Raw genomic sequence first — 24,382 nt, 5'->3', positions numbered from 1 at the left:
GAGTTTGATGCATATTTTCCTTCCAGAGAAAACAAAAATCCTGCACAGAATAGCCGTGGGGTTCTCTTTGTAAGATGTCTGCTTCTGCTTAAGTGGGCTGATGGTAGATTGGAAGCATTTCATTGCTGCTGATGGCAAAGTGATACTTCATACTTCACTGGAGATTTCTGAACTCCATCAGTCCTTTAGTGCTCAGAGTCAGCATGGCTTAGTAGACAAAGATCAAGGCTAGAAATAAAATAAAATTTAAAAAAAAAAAGGCGGGAGAGGCAAAATTTCAACCCTACCTTCAGGAGTTTCTCTGCCTAGCAGTGGAAAGCTTGCTCACCACCTGCAGGAACATTTTGCTGTTATGAAAATGGCTACATCTGCCTTCCTTACAGAGTAACAGGTGAATAATTTTGAACTATTTGGGATAAATTAAATATTATTTAGATATTTTATTTTAATGTGCAGGTGTAGACACAGACTTTCCCATCAGCAGGGCACTTAACACCTTCAAATTCTGTACCACTAAGTGTCATTATTAGCACAGGCAAACTAAGCTTATTTGTCTCCAGTGTATCCCAATCCCTGTTGGCATTCCAGATATTTGCTTTGTGAATTTCCTTTATCAAAACTCCCAGGTTATCCCTTGCTGCCACAAAATCCCTCAATTGCCTTTCTTTGGACATCTGGTGGTATTAGTTGTGTGGTGGACCTCAGACAAGAATGTTCTGCCCAGTTACATTTCTGGCTACTGGTGTGGCAGCAAGTATTATTAGTAGTTATTGTTGGGTATTGATTTGCATTTTCAAACTGCCTTTCATAGAAGACCATTAATGAGCCATTTAAGGATCAGTTTCTTTTTCAGCAGCTTCAGCAGAGACTGGTGTAAGCAAAGTCACAACCACCAGTGAAATGTCCCAAAATAGGAGTCCTGGTATGCCCCACTGGCCTGCATGGCTGTTTCATAGTCTGGGCTGGTGGTGGGATTTAGGTACAAGTTGGTGGGTCTGCTTAATTTTGGTTGTGCCTGCATCTGCTTCCTTGTGATGGAAGATGTCCTGAGGGTATGAATATTGGTGTAGTCTCTGTCCTGTGCATGTAAAAGGTCACTGATTTATGGCTGTAGCCTCCTCTTCCCCTCTTGATTTAGACAAGCTGGGTCACCAGGTCCCACGTCCTCCAGTTTTGTGGATCTTGTGGAGGATGGAACACGGTGTTGTTCTTGCCTCTGGTGAGAGAGGGGAGTTTGTATAGGAGATTTGCTCAGTACCTTGCTGTGCTGTGTAAGCAAAGAATCCTTCTATCAATTCATACAAGAACTAACCCTGCCTTTTTAAAGGTCATTTCTGTCTCAGTCAGCTCTTAAAGTTCAAGAGGAAATAAACTGCTTAGAGTTGGCATTTTTCAAGTCAAGTGTCAACTTTCCAAGCCCCCAAGCCAGAGAATGCGGAGGAAGGAGAGATTAATAAGTGAGCTGCTTGCTTGATACAGTGATTGTGCAGAAACGTTCCCTTTTTTCTTTCCTCTTTGTGGGGCTTTGTAGTGAAATGGAACATCGATGAAATATCTTACTTTCTCCTTTGCACTTTGCAATGCAGAAGTACCCAAAGCTCTTTAGAAGTGCTTCTTTTCTCATTAGTCCAGTGACAGCAAGCGGAGAGTTTGTCAGCTCCACTGAAGTAGGACACAGGGAACACTTTATGACAATGCCAATACCTAAAAGCTCCTTTAACCACAGAATCTTATTATCCAGTGAGAATAAAACACTCTCTCAGAAAGCAGCTGAAGGTTGAAGTCTCCAAGCAGGTGCCTGCCTTTAACTGCATTGACGCCTTTTCCCATGCAGGAGACGGTGGATCGATAAGGGAATAAACAGGAGGAATGGGGTGTATTAATCAGGTACAATGGAGGCAGCAGGGGAGATGATAAGGGAAGACAGGTGGCAATCGAAGGGTGTGCTGAGCACAGACCATCTATTGGCTGCCAAAGTGCCTCTATTGAACAAGGGGGATGTGGGCTGGGGGGGCCCAGCCCTGCTAATTGTGCTGATGGGCAGCTCCAGAGAGCTTGAGCTGTGTGTCCCAGTTATTGCTTTGGGCTTTTAGTCTTGGTCTTGGCAACTTTTACTTCTCAATTTGTTTTGCTGGACTGTGTAAGCTCTCATAGAACGTTTTCTTCTTTCCTTCATAAAGGAGTTTGCAAAAATAAACACATCAGCAGCATTGTCTTTCGTGCTTTGCACCTCTCCTGTGGAAATGCTGAGAGGATTGGGGTTGTTCAGCCTGGAAAAAAAAAAGGCTTTGAGGTGACCTAATTGTGGTCTTCCAGTACCTGAAGGGAACCTGCAAAAAGGATGGAGAGAGACTGTTTAAAAGGAGTGACAGGACAAGGGGGAATTGCTTCAAACTGAAAGAGGGTAGGTTTAGATTAGATTTTAGGAAGAAATTCTTTACTTTGAGGGTGGGGAGGCCCTGGCACAGGTTGCCCAGAGAAGCTGTGGCTGCCCCATCCCTGGAAGTGTCCAAGGCCAGGTTGGATGGGACCTGGTGGAAAGATGTCTCTGCCCTTGGGATGTGGGATGATCTTTAAGGTCTCTTCCAACCCAAATCATTCTATGATTTTGTGATGTTCCAGATCACCTGGTGTCATGCTTTGCATATTAACTAGGGGGAAAGCTGAGCAGGGGCTCACTGCTCTGGAGCAGGCTGAGCATTGATCAGTTGGTGGTGAGGAATTATTTTCATTTAGATCACTTGTTTTCCTGAAGTTTATTTGTCTTTATTTTATTTTCCATCACCATATATTATCATCATCATCATTTTATTTAATTTTAATCATTAAACTCTTCTTAACTCAAGATTTGTCTTACTTTTACACTTCCAGTTCTCTGCCCCATTCCACCAGGATGTGAGTGGCTGTGTGGTGCTTAGTTGCTGACTGGGGTTAAAGCAAGACAGTGATGAATTGCAGTGCTGAGGACAGAAACTTCTCACTGTACCTGTTGAATCCACACTGGACTATCGTCCTGTCCCTCCAACATGGTGCTGTTTGTTGAGTGATTTGTGGTACCAACTGGCTGACACTAAATTACATTAAACAGAGCATTTCTGAGTGGTACAGAAACAAAATGACTTGGTTGTCGTGTCTTTAAATTCATTTCCCTATCACAACTTCACCACAAAATAAAAGATCTGACCTCTCTGCTCATCTAGTGATTTTGAAACCTGAAACTGCTGTATAAAAGGCTGTTTACACGTCCACCTGACTGGTTTCTGTATAAAGTATTCATTACAAAAATATTGCATTGCATGTAGTATTGTTTTATTAAACACTTAAACACTTAAAAATTATTAAACACTTAAAAATATTGATGCAGAAGAACAGGACTATAAATGTAGTTGTTCTGGCAGTTCTCCTTCCACAGTGACAGCTTTATTCCCCTTGCCTAGTATTGGTTAAAGGGTTCTTTGAGCTAATTTGGGGGATAGAAATTAGGGAAAGGTGCCCTGCAGGTAAGTCCTAATAGTGTTAACAGTCCAGTGGAAGACTGAAATAGTGCTCTGTATATCTGGGTGAAACAGGGAAAACAAACATCCACAGGATGTTTTAGGAATGAGATTAGCAGGACTTCATAGTAAATCTGATCTGGGCATATCCTTTTCATGGGGAAAAATCATGGCTTGGAAACAGGGTCTGAGAAAACCTTTTGCCTCTGCCCAGGTGCCCAGACACAGCTGAGCAGGGAGGATGTGCAGTTGCACAGAATTCCTTGGATTTCTGTGAGAGGGGCTGCAGAGCCACTGCAGAAGGAATGGCAGATATTCCTGGTGTGACAGTCGAGCTTGGAAAGATCCCAGTTCTTTAGTCTCAGTGTCTGACACCAGATGGCTGGAGACCAGCTCTTCTCTGCTTCGTGGGTCTGTGTGTGCTTATGTACATGCCCAAAATGGATGTATATGAGAATGTAAAATGATATAATTGGGATGAAGCTTAACCCACACTGGATGTTTCTGGGGCACTTTCAGCTAACTCTACTGTTTTTCCTCGTTCTTAGATTTATGTTCTTACTTTTTTTTTTTTTCAACTTTAAAGGAATATTTTTCCCATAGGAAAAATAGCAACATCAGAGTTGCAAGTTGAAGCTCTCAGAGATTAGGAAATGCCAGAAATCAAGTCACCTGGTGCCTCTTCACCAGTCTAGTTTCCTATAGCATGCAACATTCCTGTTTCACTTGGCAGAGACACTGTATTATGTTGACTTAATGAGCAGCTATTAATGTTTTTCTACAGAGAAATTTAATAATTTATTAGTTATTTCTTATGCCAGTCCTGTTACACCAGATGCAAACCAAGGAGAAAGTATAGCCTTATTTTTGGGGATGGCAACGTGGAATATTTGAAACTTGTTCTTTCAGAACACTTACTTAGCATTACCCAAGGCTTCCTATGGTATGAGGAGCTGCTACTGATTTCAGCAGCAGTGTCAGTACCCAGCACTGGAGCTCAGCACCAAGGACTGCCTTTGAAAAGTTCATGGTGTCACTGGGAGCTCTGGCATAGGCAAGAATTGGAACCAGCTTTTTTGGGAGGCTTTCAGTTGCCTTAATGTGAGACCATTCTCTTTAAGCAATTTCTGTGCTTCATTAGTCTTCCATATTCTGCAGCAAATGAGGCAGAGATCCTGCAGAAAACAGATGCAGTTAGCACTGAGTCCTGCTTTGTTGTTAGAGTGTGGTAGGAAAGATCCTCCCTTACCGTTTCACATTGTTTGTGCCCAAAGACATGGGGCCGCTCGGAAAATTCACGTTTGCAGGGCAGGTTATTTGGTCATGGAATTTTCAAGACTTTTGCAGACTTAACATGCCTCCATATTGTGGATTTAAGGATTAGCAGGTCTGTTACAATGCTGTGCTTAATATGGCTTGGATCCTGGTAGACTGCTTTGACATAAGTTGAGTCAAAGCAGGTGGGAGGCGGATTTGAGACGGAGTTAAATTGGTGCCTGTGAGAAAGAAAAGCCCAGAACAGCAGTCTGACAGAGTGCTTGTCACAGGGAGCTGAGTGACTTTGCAGCCGTTCCTTTGCTTTTATCTGTGCCAGTGCCCCATGGGTAAATGCTGGGGGGTAGCACTTAATTGTTTGGGTTTATTTGTTGTCAACAAGTAACATTACGAATTCTCTTCTGCGTCCTCAGAGAAAACCTAGACAGGTTTTCATCACATAACCTGGAGAGGTTTTCACTGACAAAAGCCTGATGCTGAAATCCTGAGCCATAGCTTTGTATTTTAGTGAGAGTTGTGGTGGGGGTCCTTCACTGAATTGTTCTGCAAAAAACATATTAGACAATCTATAAATTCATCCAGGTATTCTTACATTCAGATATTAAAAAAAAAAAAAAGAGAGCGACTGGGCAGGAATATACAATCCTCATTTCAATACTCATTTCACTGTGGAGTACAGTAATGCACATTGGAAATGAGGTCTCATTGGAAAAGGTAATTTGAAACAGATCCTCAGAACCTCCACGAAGCTGTAATGAGTCACCAGTCTGTGAGGACTCACTTGCTATATTGCATTGGAGGGTTTAATGTTTTGTTTTTCTCATCTAAACACTTTGACCCTTCTTATTTTATTAAGATAAGCCATTATCTAACTGTCAAGAGCCTAGAATTTCAGCAGATTTGTTTGCTGACAAGTTGGTTCAGCACAACCATTCTCCTACTCATTTCTTTCTCCACTTCAAGCAAATTTTCCTTTTTTTCACTCCTCTTTATCAGTTCTTTATTCTCTACAGCTCCTCAGCTCTCATGCTGCCTATTCCCAGACAACGTTCCCCGCTCTCATGGTATGTTTGAATGTATAACAGGAATTGGAAATATTCTTAGTCACTCATGGTGTTCATGCCACCAGTTGCCTGTGTGGTGTGGCTGTGGTTCACACCAGTGCTGGAGAGTTGGCCCAGTGACTTGACAGCTTACTGGGAGGGAGAAGGCTTATTATGTGCATTTTATAATGCACATAATACTGGGTTGAGAAAACTATACAATGCCTTCACCTTACTTCCCACTTGTGACCGCATAACAAACTAAAATCCTTGGGCTGTGTATGTGGGAGTCAGTGGGTTTGGTGGAGAAGGACAGAGGTAGGGGCTTCATCTCTGTAGTGAGGGAGCAGCAGAAAGAGACTACTACAAAAAAGAGTGAGGAGTTCTGACTTTCTCCATCATATTTAGGCGTTGCCCTGAGTTCCTCCAGCCCACAAGTGTGATTATAGACTGGTGACTGATGGGGCCAACTGCATTATTCATGCTGGTTCAGACTGAAATGAAATCATCGAGGGCGATTTTCTGTGTCACACTTCAAGGTCAGATGAGAGTATTTATTATTCCTTCTCTGTTTATCTGTGAATGCAAATTGAATTTAGTGACTCAAATTGATGAAATGTTAGAAATATAAAACTCATCAGAGCCGACACGAAGCGAAATTACTGGGTAGAGCTGGCCAGTGACTTCACCAGCCCATGTACAGGCCTCTGCTTTGATTAGTAATTATTTCAGTCTTTGGGTTTTCTCATTCCCAGTTTTGCTTCAGTTGTTGTCATTTTTGTTTTCAAAGAAAAAAAGTGTAATAACACTTGAAACATTTAGAATTTGAATAAGATGCTGTAAATAAAGCCAGCTGCAGAGAAGGTACTTGGATCCCGGTTAGAGAAAAGGGGTTTTTTTTTCAGAGTTCTTCCTTGGGGTTGTTTTTTGTGGGACTTGTTTGTTTGTTTTCCTCCCTCCTATGGCAGTTCCTTTTCTCCAGTATTTTACTCCCTTGTGTTGGATGTTCAGAGCTGAGTGGGGGAGATAGGGAAGGAAGCAGCCGTTTGACATCTTTTGGTGCTGAAGCTCCATGTGTTTCCTTAGTGACAGTATTGCCCACAGGCTGCCCTTCCTCATCAGCCAGGGTCATTAGGAGAGCCAAAATGAGGGGCTGCAAAGGGGACTAAATGAGCACGACTCTTAATGAAATAATGGGAATGGAGACACTCTCTTCCCAACTCCCTGTAATGCATTTTGAACAGTTTAGTGAACATCTTGGCTTGGTTTGGTGTATCAGTCTGTGGTCAGAAGGTATCTCTGTAGTGTGCATCCTGTTCTCTGCAGTGTTGGAAAGACACTTGAAACTTGTATGGGGAGGAATTATTCTTATCTCAGAGTGGGAGTGGAAAATCCTTATCAGTGAATGCTCTTTAAAAATAGACTGTTCTCCATAATTGCCAAATGCCACATACAAATGATGACACAGAGAGAGATGATACATGGAGTGCTGGCTATATGCTGTGTTAATAATCATAGAGGACTGTTGGTTTTAATTCCTGCTTTTTAATTACTTGCATTTTATTAAGAATGTTTAGTATTTGCTTGTCTCCAAGCACTGTGAAGGGAATCAGTTTGCTCAGGATGCAAGTGTGATGCTGACTTGTTTTTGATTCAGAACAAGAGCCATGAGCATTTGGACACACCGAAAGCCCTTAATGGATTTGTCTATATAAGCTATTATAAATCACTTTGTTTATTCAACTATCAGCTTGATTTCTCCTGTACCCAGTTGTACTGAAGACGGCAGCACTTTCAAATGTAGTAAGAGCACAGCGAGCAGTGTGGGCTCAGTGGTTTTTAAATACCAGTAAAAGTTTCATTCACCAAATAAATGCCTTTAGGAGAAGCTTTGGCCTTATGGATACTTAAGGTTTAGAGGCTTAGGAAAAGGACATTTATGCCTGTAGTTGTCTCACCCTTGAAATATTTTACATTCCAGAATTCAGTGATGGATGTTGAAATCGTTAATGTTTCAACATAAAACCCAAAACAAACCACGGAAGTTTCTCATTTATTAAGACATTGCTTTCATTCTCATCTTGATGATGGATGTGGGAAGCGTGTTTAGTGCTGTGACAGTAAATCTCACGTTGAGTGGCTGATTAAGTATCTGTTCAGGTAGAGCCACCCTAGCCTCTGCATTTTGGCAATGTTCCTGGGCTTGGCTCCTCTGGTGTTGCAGCAAGTGTGTTGACCCTGTAATGAAAGGAAGCAGAGGGTGCCTGATGTGAATTTCTTTTAGTAAATCTTAGCTCCTGCCAGTCAATTATGGCCATTGTGCTGGGGCAGAAAATGTGTTATTTCTGTTCTGTAACTGTTCACTGTGTTTCTGAGCCTGATAGTTATGCTGCTGGTTAGGGAGTAAAATTAAATACTGTCTCACAGATAAAACATCATCAGTGTACTAATAAAGCTCCAAATGTCTGTCTGCTTCTTACCCATTTCATCTGGTTGCACTAGCAAAATAATTCTCTTTATGTTGTTCCCTCGTTATAAATTCAATATGATTCAAGTCTTCCTTGTACCTAGAGCAGCAAAGTGATGTATGAACTGCTTATTTTTGAATGATTTGTGATTTATGGAAGTCTGATGATGGTGAATTATGTAAAAGGTCTTTGAGAAAATACAAGGTGTGAACCAAGAGAAAGTTTGCAGATGTTTGTGAGCAATAAATAGCAAGAAGAAAGCTTGTTGTCCTGCCAACTCTCTGTAGACTGTTTCATGTAGTATATTGTGTTAGCAGTATTTCATATGGCTGTCTGTAAGGTACAGTTAAAGCTTTAAATAAAATATAGCCCCTGTGATAACTTCCACTAAAAGATGATCATATTTTGTATTGTTTCTCTTTCTGAATGTAGTGAGCAAATAGATAACATGAACCTGTTGGCCTCCGCAGGTCCCACCGTCTCAGTAGACAGAGAGTGTCTGAGAGCAGGGATGGGTGCTGCTGCTTCCCTATATCCACAGTTCTCTGTGAAGAAGAAAGGAAGCAGAAGATGCCAAACAATCTTATTTTGCTCATTTATCTCCCTTAAATATACTAGTTAAGGCGACTCCGTTTTGCAGCCATGTTCTCAGAACTCCAGTCAGTCTTTTCAGCAGCATTTTGTGGTGGATCAGTTTTTTTTTTCCTTTTTAACATAAGATGGATATTTTTCTGTTTTGCCAAGCCCCACCTTTCCTGTGTCCTGTCCCTTTTTAACTCAGACTGGTTTTGTCATCACCTATTCCCTTTCGGTTTTCCTTGTTAATTCCCATCCTGGATGGTGGGGGTTCCCATCGAGGCAGGTTAGGCAGAGGCATGGAAGTTGTCCATGTCAGAAATTGGAGGTTGGAAAGATTCTTGAGGGAGGGCACAGACAGGGATGTCCTGCTGCTGTCCAGGACAGTATAAAACAGGCTGGAGTTACCCAGTTGCTGGTTATGCCTTCATGTTGGCTTTTAAACCTGGGGGGAAGAACTGGATTGACAAATAACATTCTTGTTCATCTTGTTTCTCAGTTTCCAGCGTGGTTTATGTGTGTACTGTCTGTACATGTGTGGATACATTGACACGGCTCTGAGTTGTCAAGCCTCAGGAATGGGCATTTCTTCTTCCAAATGTCTTGCTACAAAACAATCTCCCTTGCTCCTTTTTGCCTCATTAGCTCCTGCATTAACCTTTTTATTTTGGACTCTGACACGAAGATGTTGACGGCAGTGGTTCCTTTTTCTGTTGCGTGTGTGCGATCGCGCTGTCATCGTGTTTTCCCTCCGTGCTCCCTCAGTGTTCTTCCTGTCACACTCTGGTTTTCGGTGCTTCTCTTTGATGTGATCTCGTTCCTGACAGTTGGCCCTGGTACATACACGTGTCTCATCTTTTCCTGAGTTACAACATGACCCAGACAGCGTTGCTCTCCTAATTGTCTCTGTGCCTCTGTGGACCTCTTCTTTTCCTCTCAGGTTGATACACCGACCAGTTCTGGCATCCTGTTTGTTTTCCCTGTTATTTTCTTTTAGTAACTGAGGTACTTGGCTACTGAAAGGATGGAATCATTAAAATAATGTTTTATGGATCACTGGGGGGGAACTGTCATCTGCTTTTGTAATTTTTGAAGGAGATTATTAAAATGTATCTTATAGCTTCAGTATTCACTCTGTGCCGTCATTGTTCTCAGTCTTTCAAAGAATATTCTGGAAAATGAAGTTTTATCATTAAGATTGCATTAAAGTGGATTACAGAAAAGGAAGAGCAAAATATGAAGAGTCTCAACAGCTCAGAACAGAAAGATGTTGGCATCTCATTCACTGGGATGTGGAACAAGGAACATTAATAGGCTGATAAACAGAAATGACTTTTTCTCTTTAAGGCTTAGAAAGGTTTACTTTGAACTTGTAAAGATTTTAAAATGCCAGTTCTCCGAGCTTATGTTGAATGGAGAACTTTGGGCCTACTTTATTTTATACTTTAATGCTCATATTGAGTGAGCAATTACTTCTGAAAAGCCATAGGTGTCATCAGGGTGGAAGAAGAGTGCACAAGTCTGGCTTTAACAGCTTTTGCTTCTGAGCACCTACTTTCAAATCCTGTTTTGTGTCAATAAGAAATATAACTTTTCCTTTTGGATTTTTTCTTAGAGAGGCAGTTTATGTTGTATTTGGTGCAGTTTCTGGAAAAACTATCAATTTGTTCTAAGAGGGGAAGAAAGGATCCCAATAATGTATTTTGGCATGGTGTGGAGAGTTGTAAGGAAGTTGAATTTCACGCCTCCCATAGCAAGAGAACCTATGGTAACACTCAGTTCAGAGAGCTGAGGATTGTCCCTGCTTTCATAGACATCTCTGGAATTTAAATTTTATGTACATTAACGTCACATTTGTTCTGAGGCTGAAATATAAACAGATGAAGCTGTTATTTCCATGCAGTGGCTGAGGAAATTGCCCATTTGTCTCTCTTTGCTTAACTTTTCTCATGTTTTGAAACAGTCGTTTTCCAGCCTAGTTTGAGAGTTTTGTATGTGGCTGAATGTCTGTGCTCGCCATGAGATGTGAATCTCAAATATTTTTCATTATTTGAGGAAGGAAAGCTAGCACATAGCTCATTTTTCTTTGTGAATGTCAAATCAATCATAATTTGTCAGTCCACTCGGCATTCATAGAAACAAGTCACAATATTGGGAGATTAGGAAAAAAGATTTCTCCATTGTCTTATCAAAATGTTTTGGAATAATAATATGTGAGATTTTGTCTGTTTGGTAGTATTTAATCTTATGTTTGCATTTTTTTATTCTGTTCTGATTCTAATCAGGACTAAGGTTCTTTGATAAGAGCAAAAAATATTTGCAGTAAGGTTTCCATAGTGCAATTTAATTTGTTATAACACAGTTGATGAGAGTTTTGTACTTCTATTTATCCTATGCATAAAAAAAGGGTATTGTTGAACAAACTGTAATGGATCTTAAGACAGAAGTTGTGGTTACCTGGTCTCACCCATCCATTCTGTCCTGTTTGGAGCTGACCCATGTACATGTTCCATCACCACAGATATTACTCTTGGAAAGAGGTTCCCTTCTTAACTGATTAATTAAAAGAGATCCAAGGAAGTAGTGGTGCCCTGGTAATGCAATTATCCAGTTTCAAATGCAGATGTGAAGCCGTCTTGATGAACTTTCTCCACTTGAATGCAACAGTGAAGAGACTATTTCATAGTTCTTGATTCTTAAATTAATCTGTGAATGGTTCCAAATTGAATTGGAGCTTGAAACAGGTTTCTGATTCATCCAGTGCTTTAAAAGGTATAATATTTTCAAGGAGGATAATGATTTTGAGGTAGGGAGGCAGCTGCTTTGGAATTTGAGTGAATTCCTACATAAATTTCCCAGAAAATACAATTTGATGACCTGGCAGTGCAGACTGTACTTGATTTATACTGAGCATCCTTTCAGGCAGTATTCCCTTTTGGATCTATCTAAACAGTACCTTAACAATAGTGCTATTTTATCTAAAAGCATTTTGATTTATTTTCTTTTAATTATAATGAGAAATAAGACCCCTCTGAAGCACTCATAAATTTTCCAGTGTTGTTTTTAGCATCAGAGAAACAAAGATCTTCTGTTCCTGAGTAAACTAGGCATGCTGGGTTTGATCTTTTTCACTTGCTTGAGGGTTTTTGACTTGTATGCAATACTTCTATTTCATGTCCTGCTCACTCTTTAAATACTTAACTTAGTTCAGTCTTGGATAAACCTGTCGTATCTAAATTATGAACCAACTCTTAACAATCACAAGAATGATTTCACTTTTATTTTGCTATTCATCACGTGCTTTGCCATCAGTTGATCTGTGATGAGCTGCCTGATGTGAGCCTTGGAGCAGCTGCCCATTAGTGTCCCAGCAGCAGCCCGAGTGTCTGAAGGGCACACATGGAGAGCATCTCCAGGAACACACAGATAATTGTGCATCACCCCGTCGTGATGCACAGAGAACTGAGAACAAGAGGGGCCAGGCTGTTCTGGTTTAATAGAGAATCATGCCCACATTTCAAAAGAAGTGCTAATCACCTGGCCTCAGAAGACATTTCTCTTCCGACACAGGTTGCTGGCAAGACCAATGTGCAGGTGGTGGCTCTAATTACTTGCTGAGTACTATCTGTCAGTCAAAGCAGATCATATTAAACCTCAGTTTTACTTCTACTTTGTTAGAAAAAGATGAAAAGATCCAGTAGAACCCAAGACTGTGTGCTGTTTGTTGAAAACAAAGCATGTTCTCAAAGGCAAATGGATTGATTTTGAAACAGATACGCAATTATTTAAATGCTTTGTATGTGTGAGGTTCCAGTAATTGTGTTGTGCTGCACAAGAAGGCTGTCACTGGAATGGTTCTTCTCTCATATCTTTTTCTGACAACAGCTGATAATGAGACTGCAGCTATTCTGTTTTCAGCAGCGCAGCCGTAAGATGAAATGGCACCAGCCCTGGTGTCCCGTGTCATGGTGATGCTTCTCTCAGGTTTTCCTCATCTCTCTAAGAGGCAGTGGTCAAGAATTCACAGGTCTGTGTTATCTTCCTTAGTGCCCGAATGCTGGAGAAGGCCCGGCAGCAGCTACAGGAAGAAATCCTGCGGGTTCAGAGCCAGCTGCTGGATGAGAAGAAGAGACGTGAGCATCAGGAAGCGCTGGTCAGGCGGCTGCAGAAACGTGTGGTGCTCCTCACCAAGGTGAGTTTCTGGGTCATGTTTGGAAAAGCCCATGTCCTTTTTTTTCTTTCCTCCAGGTGCAGTCCTTCCTATCTCTTCTTTGTTCACCTCTGTAACTGGTACTACAGAGTTGCTGTGGGGTCTTTGCACAGTGGGTGCTGTAAGAGACTTTAGGACTTCGTAGGAATAAAAGTACTAGTGCCTGCTAAGGCTGTGCTGGTGTTCCCCCCGTCTGGGCTCATGCTGATGATACGTGACTTCATCTCAGGCTTGGCACCTGTGTGAGGGCAGAGAATTGAATCATGTTGTTGCTGGACTGTTTTGAGCCACTGAAGGGAATTTATAATGGCTTTGGCTGCATTGCCTCCTTTCCTAAAGAGAGCGAAACGGCGGCACCTTGTCAACTGTTCCTGTGGAAAAACAATTTACAGAGAGTAAGAGATTTGCCTTCCTCTTATGCTGGAAGTCTGTTCGAATGTAATGGCAGGCACTAGACCAGTAAATTGAAAATTCGTTTTAAGATTCTTTCTATAGGATATATCAAAGAAGGCTGCATCATCCTATATGAGGTGTGCTCTCGTGATGAAATTCTATACAATAATTTTGAAGTCTGTAGAGCATTGAAAATTTTATATTAAATTCTGAGAGCTCTTTTTCCCCAAAGGGAATAATAATTCACTATAGTCAGAAAGGTAGTTACTTCACTTTCCAAGAATATTCCTTGCAAAACGTCCCTCATCTGAGCAGTCTCCCTGATCTTATAAAGCTCCTCACGTAAATGAGCTTATGTGTGTGCAGAAGGTCAGACTTGAGTAGTTAGAGCTCGTGTGAGGGAGCCAGGCACATCCCTGTGTGGGGAGGAAGGAGGGAAGAGAACTGTTCTGTTGCTTGTGCTTCAGGCTTTAATTTTCAGTGTCAACTAAAGCATTTTGATCGATTTTAATTGTGCTGCGCCCAGTTCTGTGTAATTCCATGTCATTGTTGAGCCAAGGAAGCTGTGATATATGGTGCAGTAAGCAGGGCTCTTGAAGCATGAAGCAGTCACTTTACAACAGGATATTCCATCAGATCTTCCGACTGCGGAATTTGATGCCATGGAGAGTCACACAAGTGAGAAGAGAAAAATGACAGCAGTTCTTTCTGCTTCACACTGAGGCAGGCACTGCAATCAGGGTGGATGGACCAAACTCTCTCCACGGAAACAGAAAAGGCCTCTCTTCTCCTCAGTCTTTCTCCTACCCCCAGCAGCAGACAGCCCTCAGTAGTGTTCTGGTTTAGTACTGGCCTGGTTGGATATGACACAGGTGGATACTGAGCCCAGTAAAAAAGCCTTCCTTTATGACCTTCTCAGCTATTCAACATTGTGCTGGATTGCTCAGCCCCGAAGGAAGTTTCTCAGATGGTTTCTAAAAAATTCTCTTTGTTAACTTATTTCCAGTGCTCAGCAGAAACACTTTTTGTCATAGAACGCAAAATGTCATTACTTTTCTTTAAGTACAGGGCAAAAAGACAACAGTACTTTGTCATGTAATGGATTGTACCCTGATTTATTTAGGAAGACAAAGCCTTTGCTTTGTTTGCTGTTCTCCCCCTGAAGAGGAGTAGAGGAAAAGTTGGAAATGTCCTTCATCAGACCATGGCAAAAAAGTCTTTTGATTTGACAGGGGAAGTTTTCAGTGTGCTCAGTGGTTCCTCAACTGACCTGTTGTAGAGGAATAAAGACTTTGCTGTTCTCTGAAAATTTATATTCCATCCAGAGAATGCTGGGGTCCTTTGTGAAGAAATACATGCATTATGGAACTTGGACAATCTATCCTTGGCACTGTTTCTCCTGCTGGTTGCTCTTCTCATGCAAAATCAGAGGAAGGAATTTCATTTAATTAAAAAAGTCTGATATTGTGATTTAAAATGAGATTGAGCAAATATATTGCCTGTCAAAAATAATTATTTTACATTGAAAGCATATCACCTAGAATGGTATTTAATCATCTAATTAGTGGCATCAGTAGTACAGCATGCTTCTATGAAATTTGAGAATGGAAAAGATGAGTTCACTCTACTGAAGCTTTGTCTTGTTAAATAGGACTGTGAAAATCTAATTTGGGGGAGACTATTATATATTTGATTGAATTGCTATTGCTTTTGATAGTATGACTTTTGCATTTGTGTATGTTTGACCCTCCACCAGGACAGTGAATCTATTCCTGTATGCTGAGCAAATAAGGTCTGAAAGGCATCAGATGTGTTTTACAGTGGGACTTTAATGCAGTAACAGTTGTCCTTTCTGTGGGCTCAAACTGGAACATTGGAAGTCAATTGGAAGTCTCAGAACCTGGAATATGTTTTAAAAGATCAATAGAAAAGAGTAAGTTGTTCTTCATTTCCTAACAGCAGTACCAAATATTGCAGTAGTAAATGTACTCTCTTCAGGAGGTCCTTGCTTTGCCAGTCTGATTCCTTCTCACCTTACTTTTATAGCTACTGATTTTTTTTCCTCAAGATTCAAGCAGTACTTTGTGGCTTTTACAGACTGCCTGTCTCACTTGTTCAGCTGCTACTTGCCACAATCTCTGTCTGTCTTAGTTGGTCTCATATTTCCATTTCAGTACATTTAACTTCTCTGTCCTTATCTTGCTTCCTCGCCTCATTTGCTTCTTTGGGGCTTTCTTGATCTTACTTGGGCCTTTCCAGTTGGTTTACTGCTTGGAACTGAAACAGTTGTCAGTCTGGGATACTTCAGTGCATCACTACAAATCTCTCTTCCCTGGCAGACCTGAAGAACAGCATTCTCCAGTCTTTGATGTGTTAGTGCAGTGGTCCAGCCCCATTGACTCCACCGCTGTGGGCTGGAGGATGAGCTGCATCTCGATTATTCCTGTTGACAAACTGCTGTTTAGAACATATTGGTTGATCACTTTGTCCCATATGTCCTTGTAAATCCAGTTTTCTGATTTACATGTTTTCAGTGAAACGTAAGACTAGATTTGGACACCCTCGAGGCTTTCAGACATTGATGGCTGGAAGGTTTCTCCTGGAGTGTCACTCTCTTCACTTAAGGTGATGAAACAGAAATTGATGTTTGAAGGGATGCATTCACTCACTCTCTCAGAGATCTGCCTGGCTGGGTTTGCTGTCTGTTCTGCTGTCTTTTTGCTTTGCCTTTGCTCAGAGTTTTTTAGGGAAATCTTTAATCTTTCCTTTGTTACCTGAGGTAGTTGCGATGCAGTGGTACTGGAGATACCTGAAGTGCTGGGGAAAGACCTAGTCCACCTCTGCCCTTTTTCCTGTTTGATTTCCTGCTGTATTTGTTTTGAATGCCATGTTTACCCACACAGTTTTGTATTTGACTTTTGTGTCGTTCTTAAGCTTGTGAGTATTTATCTTTTTCTGAGAGCATTACACACAACTCCTGGTCTTTGTTTATGGAGTGGGCTTGTTAAAAACAGTCAGTTCTGCTACTGAATGGCTAAAATTTAAATCTCTTAGAAAATTTTATATGACATGGAAGTCTCCTAAAATGAAAAGCCCTTTCTGAAAATCCTTATCTGAGTCAGTATGTCATGGAAAGAATGTATGAAGCTGCAGAGTGAGTAGGATCATCCTATACCACGTGCAGCAGGTCTGACCAGAGACAAAATGCCCTGCTTTGTGCAGCCAGTGTGTGATCCTTCACAGGAAGCTCAACACTCAAAATGTGAAGCCCAATTTCAGTTGTAACTTACTCCAAATGAGTCCAATTTACTTCTCAAAATGTAACTTTGTGAATGCACACTGCCATAATTGCATCCCTTGCTCTCAGATAAGGCATAATGCAACGAGTGAATTAATCTGCTTGTACTGGATGTTGTTGTTTCACTGTGTTTATTTCCCGTCTGTGCACTCGTCTGTCTTTGGGTACTTTGCTGCCCAGAGAAGAGGCTGAAAAATTCCCTTTTGTTTCCTGAGCTTTCAACCAGATCATGTGATGGGATAGGAAATCTGTTTCTATTGAGGCATAATTTAGGCCATCACCATAAAAGTTGGAGATTAAACAAGTATTGATTAACCAACTCCAGCTGACTGTTGATACCACATGTTCCTGGAGATATCAGTCAGTGTGAAGTATATTAGTGACTCCCAGAGCTGAGAGTGGCAAAGATGCATCTGAAATGGGACTAGGTAATTAAACTGTTCATTAAGCATGGCAGATGCGGAGTTCATGACTTGATTTGCCATCTGCTTTGTTTTGTAATCAGTAAAGGTTTAAAATAATGCTGATGGCTTCTCTGTCATACTGGATACTGCATTATGTTTTTTCTTAAGAGGTAGATAGATAATTTTAAAGCTCAAGGAAGGATCTTAGAGTTCTGAGGGCTCAGCGAAGAAGGTGAATTAACCCTTTTCCTGGGATGTAAAAGATTAGCTGTTAATATTGCAGTCAGTACTGCACTCAGTAGCTGGAAAAAGAGCCACCCTGGCAAACAGATCCTTGTGACAGACCTTCTTTTGGGTATGATACCTGTGCTCTGCTCTGCATCCAGGTAGCACACTGGCTTTGGGGCAGAGCAGAGCCTCTCCTCTGGGTTGTGAGCAGTGTGGAATGCTTTCCCTGGCTGCTATGATACTTCTTCCTTCCTTCAATCCACTTCATGACTCTGTGTATGTCATTTCAGCAGTGCTGTTGCTCGTGCATCACCAGCTGTGCTGCTGCTCTACACATGACTGTTAACTGCTGTCAGCCTGACCCTTGCCAAGCCTTTCCCTCTGCTCACCGTGTCTCCCCTTCATAGGTTTTTATAAACTCATGGAAGTTATATTCATTTTTATGCCTGCAAATAAATACATTTTAAAGCAATTCCACGTCTCCCTCTTCAGAGATTCAGCAAGGCCAGTTTTGTGGGCTGAAGTAGTGCTTGCTTAGACCATCTTGCATGTCTAAGAAGAGGGAGACAAGACTGTGTTTGAAGGAGACTCAGCAGCCTTTTAGATTGAGCACAGGTTTCTCTAATTTCAACTTGATTGTGTTAATCAGTTAAATAGTTTCAACAGAAGGGTGCTTGGTAGTTAGGGGTGGAGGAGGATAAGAGCAGAAGAAGACAGAGGATCATTAACAGCTGTGGGACAGAGGGAAAGAGGTGATTGCTGCCTGTGGAGTGCTGGGGCTAGGAGCAGATCGCTGCTGAATTGTAATTTTTAGTATCCAGTAGCATCATCAATTTTAATTCCCAGACTCCTCTTGCAGGGTGCCTTTTCTAATGGATGAGGACCATCAGGTCAGAGATGAGGTAGGTGCTTTTATGAATAATCTCCTCCTCCGCAAGCTGGTTTTAGATTGATCCCAAGTTCAGTCTCGTGCAGGGTGGTTGTTGGGCTTTGTGTTTGTGGTTTTCACAGGAGTGTCTGGATTGCTGGATAAAGCATACTGAGTTTTTTTGCCTTCCATATCTAATGCTTTCTAGGATCTGTTGACCTGATCTCAGAGTCTGAGAGTGATTTTTCTCCTTTGTCTGGACCCTCTAATTTGTCTGTTTTGGAGTTTTTTATTTAGCTTCTAATGGAATGGTCTAACTCTAGTTTTCATGGAAATTGCTACAGGAAATACCAAAGAACAAGTATAAATTTTATCAGTGTCAGCATAGTCTTGACTGTACAATGCAAGTCACTCAGCCCAGCACCTAGAGAAGCACAGCAGTGTTGGTGGCTCCACCCTGGCCTTGCCATGAACCAGCCATAGTATTTATTGAAATGGTTTCATCTGCAGCACTGCCCTTTTTGTAGCTTTTGTAGCTTCCTGAGCAGAATCCCACAAAGTGGCAATTTTTGCAGAGATTTGTACAATGACAAACTGACTCTGTGCTGATTTATACTTGATGCTTTCTTACATTCATTACAAGATCTTATTTGCATGCTTGACATTTTAAAATACTGTGTTTGGAATGTGTTATTTATTTTGAGACCTTTATTAAGCAACCTCAATCTAAGGGTTTAATTGTTACTGATAGCTAAGAGTATAATTACCTCAGTAAAATATCATGGCTATATTAAGCAAATGGCAATTGTCTTCCAGAATAAAATGAGTACAAGCCATTTTCCTTTGAAACAGGTTGTTCCACAGGGCCTGCTAATATCATTTACTAACACAATTGCAGAATCTCTCAATAAAGAATGAATAAGGAGAGCTGAAATCGATGTGTTTGGAGAAGAGGCTGGCCATAGTAGTTTCAAAGCAGTGCACAAAGACCATCTGGGAGGAGGAAGTATCTTTAAACTAAACCAGAAAATGTTACTGGTTCTCTAGTGAGATTTGCAGATTTCTGGAAGGCAGGAGAGTGTGTGTTTGCTGGTGATGGCTCCCAGAGCAGTGCATGCTTTTCTTTTGTTTTGTTTTCTCTTTTGACATTGTTCCTTACTTGGCCTGATTTGGTCATAGGTTTACTACTCACTTGTTTTTACTCAGTGCAGAGTTGTTGAGTTCTCACTTGTTTATCCTGCTCCAAAATGGCTTTTCAAAGCCCAAGAGTTCCCTTAGTTTCTAACTTGTCAGTCTATATCTCTATATCTGTTGAGGGAATCTGGCTCTGAGGTGCTGGAGCTTGTTCAGGGGCTGTGGGCACTGCAGATGTTTGGGAGTGAGTCTGCCCTTGCCTTCTCGCTTTCCACTGCATCCTCTCTAGTGAGAGCTTTTGCTCTTGGGCTGTTGCCCTAATTCTTCATAGCTAGGGGATAAATTTGCCTTTTCCCTGACTTTGGATATTCTACTTTGTAAAATAGAATGTACCTGTGTGGGTACCTGTAGGAATTTGTCCCACGGAGGATGAAGGTGGTGTGCTTTGTTACAGTAGAGCTTCATCACCTGAGGGCTCTCAATGTGGAGTTGCTGAGTGTTAGTTCAAATGACCAGCCTGGAGGCAGAAGATGAATTGATTCATGGGCCTTGCTTCCTCTTCCCTTTTAGAAGCATAAAAGAGCTCATAAAAATTATCTTAGCAATTTTCTGGAATTGGTTTTGTGTAATTTTTTCCCTTGCCTTATGTATCTGGTAAACCTTGTAATGATAAAAATATGGAGTTCATTATTATCTTTATATCTGATGTTTTTGAGGGGGAGGCACAAGGACAGCCTCTGTATTCTATTGATGTTATATCTGACATAATTTCTATTTAAGCAGCGTGTTTAGAGAGTTTTTTAAAATTTTATAACAATTCAGAATATGAAGCAAAGTTAAAAGTTATGTGTTATTTTATGAGGTATTTGTGAAGAACAATAGAAATGTGATTTTTTTTTTTTTTCCCCAGAATACTGACTGGCTTCTGCTTTGTTCTGCCACCACTAGATATTAATGCTCAATGCTAAGAGGTTATATTATGAAAATTAGAAATATACCCATAAAAGAATTTATATGACCTTCAGTTCTCATATTTCTCCGAGAGAAAGGGCTGTAGGACTTCTAAAGGTAAAATATTCAATAAAAAGAAATTAGGTTAATCCAATGTTATGGCTGAGAATTTAAACTCACCCAGGTCAGGTAATTCAAAGTTATAGTTCCCTTGATGCGTGTGCTGTAACATTTATTCCTTAGCTCCTCAGCTCTGAATTATGAAGGATGGCTGAGCGGGTCTGGCAGAGAAGCAGGCGGGAAGATGGATGGGTGGAATGAGGGAGTTATTGTTGGGGGAAGTTGGGCAGAACAAACCTCACTGCTGTGCCTCACAAACGAGGGAAGGGTGACAGCAAGAGGGGCTCAGTGAGGTGGCTGGGCATGGGCTTGGGCAGCATCCAAGGACAGGGAAGGGGCATAGGATTTCTGAACAGCAGGCTCTGAAATACCAGCTGCAGAAAAGGGTTTTTTTTGGTTTTGGTTTTTTTTTTTTTTTTCATTTCTTTTTTCCTCAAATACTTAACGGTTTGAAGGCATTAATATCAGTGCCTCTTAGAGTGGTGGTATTGCCACAGGAACTGCAGCTTTGAATTTCTGACTTCTCTCTGTTTTAATTCTCAGCCATAAAACTGGATTAACTGGGTTTGCTTCAAGTTGAATTGCAGTGGATTTTTTTAAAGGATAGGAGAGAGAGATAATTAAGTAATTGCACAGTAGCTTATTTCGACATGTGATGTGAGCCTCTGGTAAGAACAGCTGCACTACTCAGACACCAGTCAGAGCATCCTTTCAAATGAAGCCCCAAAATCTTTAGAAAACCGAAGGACTGTCTGGAGAATTAAGGAGTTTTGGATTACTTCTGGCACAGGATCATGCAGTACGGACTGTTTTGTTCAGTGTGTGTTCACAACATCTCAGGTCAAGCATTGCTTAAATTGATGAATATATTAGAAGTCAAATGAGGTTTTACAAAGCATCATGGAAATGGTCTCTGACCCATGATTTGTTGCATTGAGGAGAAATGTACTGTTCCCTCTTTTATGAACACATTTGCTTAGGTAGTATTTCAGATAGAGTCATCAACATTTTTTTAGTAGAAACGATAGAAAATTTGAAGAATTGGTCTAGTTTCAGTTAATGAATTCTGATTGATGTAATGAGATTACTATAATACACGTTTCTCAATATACAGAACAGCTGCTGGGTTTTTTTAGTGTTTTATAGGGCATCTAGACCAGGACCAGTGAAGAATATTAACCATAAACTTGCCTCTTTGAGTGGAACCAGTTTGGGACAGTGGGGGAACTCAGATTTAATTTTCTGTCTGTCTGAATCCAGGGGTTCAGGATTTCCCTAGAAAGTTTACTACCTTTTTGAAGTCAAGAATTTGGAAAGGGATCAACAGGTAAAGTGTGAGCATGAGCCAGGAAAAAAAGATAAGCTTTGTATATCAAGGTGATGTTGAACTTTCTTTCTGTTGGGAGGAGGAGATCTCTTTGTACGAGAGTTTTAATTTGTAGAGGTTGTGTGTAGGAAGGTCCTACAACCCTGCAGGACATCCAAGCTGCTTGTTAAGCTCACGGAAGCACAACCAGAGCACTGTTTCAATATATCTGTCTATGTCTGCATCTCCTTTACTTTCCTCAGGTAGTGAAGTCCAAGGATTCCAGTGGATGTGTTCCTTTGCTTGCCATTGTGTTGGGTCTGTAGAAAGTGCAATGGGCTTATTCCAGTGCTGTATCATCCCACGCGCTTGCTCCTGTAGCAACACTGGGGAAGGCAGAGACTCCACCCTACTTGGTCTTCTAGTCCATGTTGCTTTGGGTGCCACGAGACTGTGTGTAAGGAATTGAGACAAAGTGGTTAAAGTGAAAGTAGTTGAAGAGAGGAGCATTATTAAACTGCTCACTTTCCTGCAAGTGTTTGAGAAGGTTTGTGCTGATCTTGTGCCTGGGAGCTGCAGACACCTGGGGGGCTGGGTTTGGCAAATGTTTTTCACAGAAAAATTTGTATTCTGCTAGTGCCAGCCCGTGCTGTAACTGCAGGATCTGTTGTTTTGCTGCAGCTGAATACTCTTCCCCCCACCTCTGCTCCCCCTGAGACGTGAGCACAGCTTCCCCTGTTGGGTTATCTCCACCCCACCGATGGCACTCTGGAGCTCACATCTGCCTGTCCTGAGCTGTAAAATCTAAATATAGAAAGAAATGGGTGACAGGACTTGGGGCTCACTGTCCTTGTGTGCATTTGAAGGAGAGATTCAGATTACAACAAGCAGCAGGTCCTAGGGAAAGCTTTGACCTACTTGACTGCATAGCACATAGGTTTGGAGTGAGGTGCACGGGCTGTGCCTGAAGTCTCCATGGGGCAGAGCCAAGAACTCATTCCCCTTTCAGGGAGAGGAATTGCTCTTACTCCCTTTCTCCCTTTGAGCACGTGATTAAATAAAGAAAAGCATGGATGTAAAGTAATATTTCTTTCAGTCCATGCACACAGCACAGAATCACGTGCTTCTACAGGGCATGTGCAAAATGATTTTCCAAAATGGGTGTGTAGTTCTCAAAATGATCTATTGCCTGAATTAGCAATTTAGGCAATGTGACTCTTCTCAGTTGCTGTTTTTTCAGACACACACATAAGCTGCAGGAGTTTTATGTTTTATGCTTGTAACAGTAGTTCTACTCTGTAAATAGCATTTTCAGTTTTGCAGATAAGGAAACGCTTTCTGGCTTTAATAATTTAATTTTCTGTCAATAACATACTACCTTTGGAGACCAAGTTTCTGGGTTGACATTTCTATTATATTAATTACAAAAGAGGAGAAGCTGTGCTTGTTTTGTCATTGGGAAATGCCATTTACCAAGTTATTGGAAAGCTGACCTTGTCAGAAGTGTTATTGCATTATCCCTCGGTGAGGGCCACCACAACTGAGTGACAAGAAAAAAATGCAGAAAGAAAAAAGCAATTTCAGGAGATATAATGAAATCAAAACAAAATGACTCTTTTATCCCTTTCCAACATGAAGATCTTTATTAAGATAGTATATTGTAAGAGTTTGATGCTGGGGGGAAAAAAGCTTGTGAACCACTCTGGCTTGTTTTTTAAAAATGAAAATCACCATACAAGAGAATTTTTGACCTTTTGCATGAAGTGAACATGAACAAGTGGCTGTACTTACTACAGTGACATCTCTCCCACTCCCTATTTTAACCACTGTATCCCTGACCATCATCCTTCTCTTACTCATTGTACACATGAGGCTGTGGAGGATGGGGGTAACCTGTGCCACCTCAGTGCTTGGAGGGTCTCCCTGGAAGCAATTTATTTCTCACCTCCAGTTCACTCTGCAGCGCCTTAAGTAAATCTCAGCTCTTCTGTTTGCTTCTAGCAAAATGCCAAGCAAATCATCTGTTTGTTTTCTCCTTTCCCTCCCAGTTTAAAGCCAAAAAGCTATTAGTTTGCTCAGAGCCATTCCTTGCTCTCCCTAAACACTGAGGGACAGCAGCAGCCCCACATTCCTCTTGCTCTGCCTCAGTGTCCCATCCGGGCACAGCTTTGCTGAGCAGCGCAGGTGATTTGCCTTCTGCAAGGACCTGCCTGCTTTTATGTACCTCTAAACAACCCTCTCCACTCCTGGGCAGGCTTAGTGGCCATTTCTTCCCTGAACATGTGTTCTGTAGCAGCAGAGTGACTGATTCTGCTCATCCCTGTGCTTCCTCCCTGTGGTAGAACCATCACGGAGGTGCAGGTCACTGGAAGCTCTGTGAGTGGTTCATAATGGAGCATGTTCATCACACTTTAAAAGCTTGAAATGGAATCTTTTCTACCAAAGAAGTTATTAAAAAAAAAAAACCAGAAAGCTCTTTAACCCACCCCCCCTTTTATGTGAGCTATGTGTTTCTTACGTAATGTCTATGCACACGAGTTTTGTCATGTGTGGTGTTAACCTGAGGCTATGTTTGTAGCCATTGCGTTCCAATATTGGCTTTTTACTTGCATAA

General features: G+C 41.3%; 1 protein-coding gene across 2 annotated transcripts in view; it reads left to right on the top strand.

Moving 5' to 3' along the window:
• The window catches only part of MAD1L1 (mitotic arrest deficient 1 like 1), a 354,867-nt gene that overhangs the window by 91,082 nt on the left and 239,403 nt on the right, over positions 1 to 24,382 (top strand). The window contains exon 11 of one of the 2 annotated variants that reach the window (XM_064673155.1): positions 12,904 to 13,048. In XM_064673155.1, coding sequence (XP_064529225.1) covers positions 12,904 to 13,048 — 145 coding nt within the window. Of the gene's footprint in view, positions 1 to 12,903; positions 13,049 to 18,246; positions 18,292 to 24,382 lie in introns of those variants that run through there. The other variant, XM_064673156.1, reaches the window with a different exon arrangement.

Source organism: Pseudopipra pipra, chromosome 16 (genome assembly GCF_036250125.1).
Source record: "Pseudopipra pipra isolate bDixPip1 chromosome 16, bDixPip1.hap1, whole genome shotgun sequence".
In the NCBI taxonomy this organism is placed as follows: domain Eukaryota; kingdom Metazoa; phylum Chordata; class Aves; order Passeriformes; family Pipridae; genus Pseudopipra; species Pseudopipra pipra.
The sequence above is the reverse complement of the archived record's forward strand: the minus strand, read 5'-3'. Positions and strand labels throughout refer to the sequence as shown.